General features: G+C 27.0%; 1 protein-coding gene and 1 non-coding gene across 2 annotated transcripts; both read left to right on the top strand.

Annotated features, from left to right (window-relative positions):
• The first annotated feature begins 84 nt into the window (after positions 1–84).
• TRNAM-CAU (transfer RNA methionine (anticodon CAU)) lies at positions 85–169 on the top strand. Its single transcript is given in 2 exon segments — positions 85–122; positions 134–169. It is a non-coding gene; the product is annotated as a tRNA-Met (tRNA).
• Positions 170–5,180: 5,011 nt separating this feature from the next.
• MSP2 (microspore-specific promoter 2) lies at positions 5,181–7,765 on the top strand. Its single transcript, XM_029271519.2, has 4 exons — positions 5,181–5,313; positions 5,476–5,622; positions 6,482–6,679; positions 7,474–7,765. The coding sequence occupies exons 1-4, from the start codon at positions 5,188–5,190 to the stop codon at positions 7,630–7,632; spliced, it is 630 nt and encodes a 209-aa protein (XP_029127352.2). The 5' UTR covers positions 5,181–5,187; the 3' UTR covers positions 7,633–7,765.
• The last annotated feature ends 3,021 nt before the right edge of the window (positions 7,766–10,786 follow it).

The following is a 10,786-nucleotide window of genomic DNA, read 5'->3' as shown; positions in this document are numbered from 1 at the left end:
TCCTGAGAAAGAAATCACACGTGTGATAATATAATATCGCTTACATTCTTTTGTTATTTACACATGTCACCTGAATGACAAGATGGGGTGGTGGCGCAGTTGGCTAGCGCGTAGGTCTCATAGCTTCTGAGTAATCCTGAGGTCGAGAGTTCGAGCCTCTCTCACCCCAATGATTTTTGACCTGTACACAATTAAAAAACTGTTGAGACGTGCCAAATTGTTTTACTTTTGAGTTAAAAATAAAATCTTTAAGTAAAATTGAAAGTTGTTGTTTTCTTTTTTCTTATTTTTTTTTAGTTTTAAAGCTCCTTTTAAATTTAATGTTGTTTGTATAATTTTTTTTAAAATTTTAGTTTATTTAAAATTAATTATCTTGTAAATAAAATATTATACAAAATTAAGTTAATTTAGATAAAATTAATTCAACAATAATAAAATAAATAAAGTATAAAATACATAAATCATTTACACGTCAAACACTCAAACTTATGATAAGTTTGTGTGTAATGTAAAATTTCTTAATGTAACAACACATCACTAACAGAAGAAACTCGTGTAGTGTCGAAAATTAATCAGTTGATTGCTCAAGAGAACCACTGCTCCCTTAGTTTACTATTTTTATTTATATTCTTTATGTTAGATAAAATTGAACAATCAATTAATTAGTTAAGTCAAAAAAAGATAAAGCAAGAAAGTCCTGTGAACTAATAGATGGGACTCTTGCTCAAAGCTGCCAACTCCCAAGTATAAACAAAGGTTTAATGCTCATGAAAGTTCCTTCATTCAAAATTCCTTGTCTCTTGGTTGGATTAAATGCAACAGTGAAAAGAATAGTACTGATGGATCTATCCACAATAAGTGTACCAAAGCAGCTTCTGCAATAATTAATTGGATTTCAGAGGAACGTTGGATCATCAAACTCCATTGTAGCTGAACTTTGAGGAATGCTTTCAGCTCCTCAAATGGATTGGTCCAATAATATGAACTTCCTTTGATTGCTGTCAATCTCATTCTCCAGGGTCAGGGGTGCAATAATATTGAAACAACTATTCAGCATTGGAGGAAAAAGCTACGGGCCTTTTCATGCCAGATTTGCTTGGTTGTTTTGGGCCTTTAGGCCCTCCTAATTCATGTAACGTTGATGTGGGTTCTATAATCTATGTTCAGCGATGTGTTACAAACCAATGAGAATTTGGTTCACTACATGTAAGGCCATCTGCTTATCTGTGTTATCTATGTTATATAATCTTGTATACAACTATTGAAAGTGATGATATTATACATAATATTACTATTCCACCGAAAAGTTATTATTAGTTCAAAATAATCCATGAATAAATGATAGCCGCAGATAATTTGAATTTATAAGAAAAATGTAAAAAAAAAGTGTATATTCTGACTTGGAAGGAGATATGCATCGGAGACATGGGTAATATAGGTGGCTGAAGACCTGACAGATACAATTGGCATTTGTTTCTTGATATGCTAAAGAGCACCCAGCTTCTAATAAAGTGCACGTGGATTATAATCCTACAAACAGCGATTGTGGAACACATTTTGAAATTGATATAGAACGAACTACTATAACCATGCACTTCTTGTTGCTTTCAAAATGGTCAAGAATAAGCATGATTTTTTTTATCCATTAAAATTACAATAATGATATTAAGATTCAAACTTAAAAATCTTTATATATTACTCTAATCTTTTATATTAGATCGATTTTAATACTTAATATATAATAACAAATATTTAGACTTAAATTTATAGTGTCAAATAGTTTCAAATTGGTTCATACACAATGACAAAATGTTTCAAATTGGTTCATTTGAAACACAATGACAAAATGGATTGATTTAAATACCAACTTTTAATTTATTAATTCACTCATTGCACTTGTATTAATCGTATATAATACTAACATAAGCAATAGTATATGATAACAATATATAATACATAATAAAGGAGAAAGTATGGAATGAAAAGTCCAGACATATTGTAAATCACAAAGGAAAGTGGTAGATTAGATAAATTATAGAATCATATAAAAAGATTTTACACAAATAATTTGCTGAATTGAAATCGTGACTTAGAATAAATATCATTGTAATATGATTATATTAAGAGTAAAATTAGATAGTAAAATGTAATTACTGTATAATGGATATTTCATAATAAATGTTTTGGACATGTCAAGATGTAACATAGATCTCGATAATATATATATTCATACATTCTATCACAAGTTAACATGTGATATAAGAAATTTATATTCTATATTGGATGGTCAACATGTGTCATAGTAGGAGTACAAAATATGAAAATTTAATATATTCACAGGTATATGACATTATCTATTATAGGATGTGGGTGTTTTTTTAATGTGTTGTTCATTTTATCAATTTTTTTCAAACTTGCATAATAGATAAATATTCTAGTACATTCCAAATAATTCAATTCAACGTATTATTGTCTAGTTTAATACTAATTTATATAATATATGCAATATCTATCATTTAAATTGAAATAATATATAAATTAACTTTCATAGCAATCAATCCTAAATATAATAATAATTGTCATTAGTTAATAACAATGTACACCAATAAAATTAAAATAATGTACACAAATATATATGTACCAAAAGGATAAAACTAAAACATAAATATGTAGCCAATATATATAAATAAAACTAAAATAATGTACAAAAACATAAATCAATCCTGAATAGTCTAAAAAAAGATGTTCATCTTATGTGAATATTTTCCATGCCGTCTTGAGAAAATGGATGTGAATTTTTAAATATCTAAACAATTAATTTAAGATAGTGATAAATTAAAAATTAGTTGATCATTATATTGTTATATAATCATTTAAAATAATAAATTTGAATTAAAAATGTATTACTTCTCTACATAAGCCCCTAATGTTATTGGTAATGATGGCCGGTAAGCGTAAGTTTCATCATGCAATAGTCACACTCATGATTATCGACTTGATTTGGGTACTATAATATAAAACATAAATAAATTATATTTAGAATATATTTTAATTAAATTCTAATTACTATTTGGTTGATAATTGACTTACCTTGGGAGTAATATGCTAAAAGCTTCTTAGATTTAAGAGGAAGTCCCTACAACCTCAAGCTTTCTTTTAGAGACCTATGAAAGCAAATGATAAACAAAAAATAGTTAAACGATACAATATTTACTTGTTTCATAAAATTATAATTTTTTTTGACAAAGATTGATAGTAAAAACTTACAAGTTGATGATGTGTCTAATAAGTAAATCAATAGGTTTTTTTGTGTGTAATGAACACAACAGAACCATAAGAAATTGAGTTTTTGACCCTTGTGAGGCTCTTTTATAAACTTTTTACAAAATGAGATTGTTTTGAGATATATTACATCTTTGGAACTATTTTAAACAGTGTCATTATGAGCTACAATAACATTGTAACATTTTATTTTTGAGCCAACAAAAGTCGCTATGAATTACAATAAATTTAGTTAAAGTCAACATATGTCGTTATGGGCTATAATGTCTCCTTGAATTTATTTTTTAATTTTTACTTTTAGGGGGGCCGTTGTGGGCTATAGTACCCCCATTAATTTTTTTAGGTCGCTGTGGGTTACAACGTCCTTTTATTTTACACGTAGGAGAGCCACTATAGCCTTGGTTTAACTTTTTTTTTTTTCATAATGCACTTTGTCAATTAGAATATGTCACATGACACTAACATTCAATTTTTTTTGGGATCCTTGTGAGCTATAACGACCCTGGTTAACCTTTTTTCTTAAATTTTTTTTTTATCACACATTCTACCAATCATAATGTGTGATCACATGACTCCAAATAATGAAAAAATAATTTTTTTACCCCTTTATAAAAAGGATCTCATCCCTTAGTTGGTTTCTCTTTTAAAATATATGTTCTAAAAAAAATTAAATAAAAAATTGTGTAACTATAGACTACAGTGACACACAAACGTAAAAAAAAAAAAAACAAAAAATATAGCAATTGCTCACAGCAACACACAAACACAAAAAAGATAGTGTAACTATAACCTACAATGACATAAAAAAAAATTAGTATAATTGTGGCACATAACAACACACAAAAAATAAAAAAAAAGTGTAACTATGACCTACAACAATACACAAACACAAAAAAATATAACTACATCGCTGTAAACTCCAACAATCCTTAATCAAGTCAGATTGAGTCACTATAAACTACAACGACTCATTTTGGGTTGCAGCAGCTCAAGCTTAATGGCTCAAAAAAAAAAAGTGTTATAAGTGTTGTTGTGGACTACAGTAACACTATGTAAAACAATCTTAAAAACGTAATGTATTTCAAAACAATTTTATTTACATAAAATATTTGTAAAAGAGTCCCACAAGAATTAAAAAATCAAAAAATAATGTAAATAAAATTACCCTTCTAAACTAAATAACTCTAATATATTCTACATAAAAGGATCGAGTTATTGGTAAATTTGTTAATTATTTTTTATAAAACACGCTACAGTATGGTTGTATCGAATGTTTAAATAATTTGATATATTTTACGCACAAAGTTTAATTATGTATCTGAATTTTAGGCAAAAAAAAATGAAAGTAATGTTCTACAGGAGTAACATTTTTTTTTTACAACTGCGTATTATATCATTAAAACACAATAAATATTATGTATTCATGTTTTGAGCATATAACCTTCTTTTAAGTAAAGATTCTACAATATAGCCTAAAATACGCCTAAAATTAACAAATTTAATGTGAAAAGTTATGACAAACCCGCAAACCCACCTTTAAATTTGCAAAACAAAGTATTCCTTCTGTATCAAATTATCAATTCATTTACGGATTATAAAAAAATATGAATTCATTCATAAGACCAAGTCTTACCCTATTATTCACAACACATCACACCCCTAATCCTATTCCTATCTTATTCTATCCACCCCAATGAAACTATTATTATACATATAATAGGAAGGAAACAAACAAACTGCATGAAATTGTGGCTGCCACGTAACATAACAAACTAATGTTAATGTATGACCCCTCAAAAAATCTCGGTCCAAGGAAAACGAGGGAACGAGTAAATGTCGCAGTAGAAAGCTCTGTTGATTTTCTTCTCTTGTTTGTTGAGTGAGAAAAGAAAGCACTTGATATATATGTACACATCATTTTACTTTATCAAACACAAAACAATCCTAAAGTGGCAAATGGATGACCCCAAACTACCCTCTCATGATTCCTCCATCTCTCTCATTGCTAGGCTCGATCATTTGGAGTTCATTGTGAGCTTTTCACTCTCCAAACCTTCTTCTAATTAACTTAAATTGTCATATTCACATCAGTTCTGTGACATATCTTTCTTATCCTTATATTCTCAAACATTTATATATGCTCGTGTATATGTATCAATTTTTCTTTACACATGTTTATGGATGTCATGACAGATGAAATATTTAGAAAGGAAACAAAGATGTGGCAGCAATGTTCTTGCTGACAAAGGCAAACAATCTTTGAATTTTGCCACGAAAGAGGATTTCTATAAAGGAACATTGTTGGATCGAGTGACCTCTCTTGAACGCAGACTTTTTCAGGTTAAAAATTAAATTTGGTCTAGGGTTTTTATTTTTTTTATTTTCTATCTTTTTTATAACATAGTATCAGCAGAGTATTTTTCAATTTTGTTAAAAATTAGTCTCCTTCAAAATTTTAACTTTATTAAAACTATCTCTTTTGATATTATTTTTTTTCTTGTGAAGTGTTTTCTCAATAATAATTCCATCTATATTTTTTTAATTCCTATACACTAACTACCAATCAAGTTTTGATTTGTACAAGAAATTATATATAATTAAAAATACTACTTTACTTATATGAGTCAACAACTTATAATTTAAAATAACACTTAAAATATATGTTTCTGTACACTATTATTATTTTTTATTAAAAGAAAATCATTTTCCATAATTAGACAACAAACATCACCAGATGCTGTCTTGATTAAAAGGGAATATATCTTGATTGGTGATGAGCATACTTCCTGAGATAATCATAGAAATAGGAAAGTGAGAAGCCCACAACTGTGATGACATAAACCACTTGCAAAAAAATAAGTTTATCATTTAGGGAATCAATTCAAGTAGCTCATGAAAACAATGCTTAAACTCATCTACATGTAGCTGGAATATGCCTAAGAAAATGACACCCTTTCACACGTACGCATCAATTACTGAGCAACAATTATTTTACAACACCATCATACGGTCACACTCACACCTATATTGGTGAGAATATAATCATCGCTAATTTTGTGTATAAACTTTGTCATATCATCAGATTTATATACGTTCTCGATGAGATGTGTTATGTATTAGTACAAGAATATAATTATTCTAACATTTTAATATTTTATCCACCGTGGAAGCTAATACACCAATGTACTTGTTCCCTTAGCTTTACGTAGAGATGGATTCGAGTGGCAGTTCTGACCCTTTGTCACGTGATTCCACACAAACTTTTGGGGAGTCTTCGTCCAGCAAGGGTTCCAAGAGAGAAATATGTTATTCATTTCCAACTTTCAACAATCTCCCAAATAATGTAGAGAAAGGATTAGTGCCTCAAAACCATATTCAGACACTAGAAATATCACAGGTAAGTCCATTACTTTCGAGTTGTGAATTTCTTATATGTTGAATTGATTGTTGAAAAATGAAATGTTTACATTATAGTTTAGAGGCTCACAGCTAAACCCTGTAAATTCTTTTATCAACTGTCACCATCCACTGGGCAAACTAAATTTCATACACTTTTTTCTTTTCTTTCTTAATTCTTATGTTACAATCAGTGCTTGGAGTTTCGGCCCCAGATCTTAATATTGTCCTGTTATAACAAGAATAAAAAATAAAATGGTAACTTCTCGATATGAGATAAAATATTAGCAGAATGTCTCTTTCACCAGGAAAAATGAACCCAATTCCAATCCAATTAGATTAGAATACTCGATTTGAGCTTTTAATTTGTACAAGGCATACCTAACATGAAAATTTGAAAGGACCACTTAGTGTGCAACTGTTTGCTAAATAGTGTGTATGCTCGTGCAGATAAAAGAAACAATCATGTGCATCATGAATGGAGCTTCTAGTATGTTATATTTTCCTTTTTGGTTGTATCTAAATAAATTAAACAGTAAAGTCCAAAGAGCCTGCAATTAGTTTATTAAGCAGAAATTAGTATCAATTATGGGCAACATCATACGCAATAATGTGTATATAACCTTTATGTTTTATATTACTATTACCTTGGGCAACATCTTATGCAGCATATTTTCTAATGGTTACGGAATCATACAAGCCATTTACATGGTGTTTCTGTTGGTTACAGAATCCTATACTATTATTGGAACAAATATACATGAGAATCTATGTTTGACAAATATATTGGTGCAGGAAAAATGTGAGAGTGAAAAGCAACTAATTAAAAACTCGGGCCCTCCTAAGCAGCAAGTGGTGAACAATAGACCGAAGAAGAATGAAAAGAAATGCAAAGTTGAGAAGAAACGGATTTCTCCTGTTAGTTGGCCACATTTAAAACTATTTGGTTGTTGATGCTATTAACATTGCTTAATTTCTTTTTCTACTGCTTTTGTCTATACCCTGGGCATTAATAGACATTTATGTCGTTGGGTTTCAACTTTGTGGTAATAATAATAAAGTATGTGAGGTTAATTAGATTTTGGTAGATAGATATTCAACTACTTTTAAATTCTTATGTATGTAAACATATTGCTAGTGCTCGGCGTGCTTAGGGAAATGAACCATTACAATTTTTAAGGGACAGAAGGCCATGTGAAATCATGAACTGTAATAACACTAAGTTTGGTTCCAGATTCAGACAATCCACTGTTTATAATTGTTTAAGTCGAATTATTGGAAGATGGATGCCATCGATTTCATCGTTTGTACGGACCTAGAGTTTTTAAATGTTTGTTTGATATAAATAAAGATGTGTTTAGGGAATAATCAACAAATTTGTTGTACGAACAGTTTGTTATTATTTGCTACTTAAGATATGAGTTGGTTTAACTTATTTCAAGTAAAAATGAGATTAAATAACTCCTTAGAAAATGATTGGCGTAATAAAAATAAAGTTTAAATGTCTTTGATCTTTTAAATTTGTATAATTTTTTTAATTCCTCAAATTTGAAATTAACATTTTTAGTCTTTCTAATTAGAAAAATTTTACTTTGATCTTTAATCTTATATTTTGTTTATAAACTTCTCATATATTATTACATTAAATTTACTTACTAAATTCATTATTAGTAAAAATATAATATTAAATCAGATTGATATGCATAATTATAATAAATTTTTACGCTTATATATATTATTGTGACTTAAAAAATTAAAATATTTTTTTTTATAGATTTTCATGAACTTAGAATGTTAATTTTAAGAGATTAAAAATAAATTTATTTTAAATTTAAGAGATTAAAATATATTTAAATCTTAAATAATTTCACTAATTATCTTAAATTATATAATCAATTATGTCAATATATTTTTAGTGTTTAATAAGTAAGCGCCAATAGTATAAAATATTTTTATGTTATCAATCAATAAAAAGTTATTGTTAGTATAATTTTAATTATTTATTTTAAAAATTAACAAATTTTCAGTGATTTATTATTAGATAACAAATATTTATTAAACTACTTTTTCTCAATTTTTTTTTGGGGATTGTTTAACTTCATTTTGACTTGAATGAACAAGAAAACTCCTTAAAATATTGTTATCACATGCCACAGTTTTAAATATAGACCCAAAAAGTTACACTAAGCATTGATTTAAGTAAATATGGGAAATGATACATAATGTCTTCTTTTTTTTTATTTTTTTATTTTTTATAAAGATAAAATAAATACAATTTCTTTGAGGAAAAAAAAAAAAAAACAGCTACTACGGTTGTTTGTTATGGATGTCTGTCTATACTCTATACTGAAGGACAAATCATAGTGAGCAGTGAGAGGCAAAGAAAAGTGCAATTGAAAATGAATTTGTTAAGGAGTACTTGGAATCAGATACACCCACTAATGAAAGGCCTAAAGAGAACATGCCTCAACAATGACATATATATAATAAGTTAAAAAGTTTCGAATATCTGGCATTGTGCTTATAACTTTTGATGGTATTAATGAAAAAGGAACTGATGAACAGCATATAAGGCCTGCTATTACTGGCCGCCATGCCGGCTAGGAGACCTTTTCATGACCACCAAATTTAAAATGTTAAATACTTATTTGTGGTCATCATTCGTGAATCTTGAAATTTAAATGAGATAGATATTCTCTGCGTTCAAATTTTATTTAATTTTATCGTGCAAATAAATGCAATAATGTTCTCACTTTGTAAACATTTAAAGAAGAAGGGATGTAAATATTATATTGTTCATTCCTTGGAATTGGACCTGAATATTTTAATAAGATTTGAAGAATTGAGTTTTATAGAAAAGGGTACAAATAGAAAAAAGAAATATTACGCATAATCAAGCATTTTTTTTACCGAAATTATTTGTTGACAAAATTATTTTTTTTATCTCTTTATTTTTTATCCTTAATTTTAGTCTTTTTATTTAAAATAAAAACATTTGATTTTTTTAATCTTAAAAATATGGAGTTTTAGACTTTTTATCAAATTAACATTTATTAATTATTAAATTTTAATATTTATTCATATTTAAATGATGTGACATTCAATAATATGACATTTAAAGATGAAAAAAATTTAAAAAAATATGTAAATAAGATTTTTTAATAAAAACATTAATTATTAGTTAAAATATATACAAATAAATTTTTTTTTGTTATTTTTTAATTTTTATCTTTATATGTGATTTCATTAAATATCAAGTTGCTTAAGTGGTAAAAGATCACTAAATAATATTAAATTTTAATAATTAATAAATATCAAATTGACGATAAGATTAAAATTTTATATTTTTAAAATAAAAAATTAAATATTTTTATTTTAAAATAAAAAGATTCAAATTAATTATTAATTAACAAAAATAAGAGAATAAAAATACAATTTAACCTAGATATCTCACACTTATAACATGATTTATCAAAAAAAAATTATTCATTATGTAAATTTATTCCTATTTAGTTATGAAAATAAAATAAGGAAAACATTTCAATTTAGAGACTAGTATAATTTATATGATAAATAATTTTGTTCGAGAATCATTCAACATTATCATATGTAATATATAAATAATGATTAACTAGTAAAAATTATATCTTATAAGGTATTTATCTCCCATCTGAATTCAAGACCATTCATTAAGTTGACACAACTTTGTGTCAATTAATTTACACACTTTGTGGTAGAATATTTTTATTTGTTAAAGGGAAAGAAAAATAAAAATTTTACATTATTCTTTTCTCTACAATAAAGAAAACCTAACTTGATAGTTATGAAAGTTGCTTTTTCATCACTAATATTGGTGTAAAACTCTAATGCCGAAATTTTAAAAATACATAATTACTTTGTTATTAATGTTAATTACTTTTGTAGTTTTTTTTAACACCCAATACAGATTCCATGATTCTATCACTAATACTAATACTTATTTTAGGACTAATTTTTCTCAACAAATATTTTTATATATAACACTTAAAAATCAAACCTTTGACTATATTTAACAAATGTGATTATCTACACCCATACAATTAATATTGGTATATTAGCGTGATAGTCA

This window comes from Cajanus cajan, chromosome 11 (assembly GCF_000230855.2).
Source record: "Cajanus cajan strain Asha chromosome 11, NIPB_CcT2T_4, whole genome shotgun sequence".
NCBI lineage: Eukaryota > Viridiplantae > Streptophyta > Magnoliopsida > Fabales > Fabaceae > Cajanus > Cajanus cajan.
Note: the sequence above shows the minus strand (reverse complement) of the source record. Positions and strands in the feature narration are given on the sequence as shown.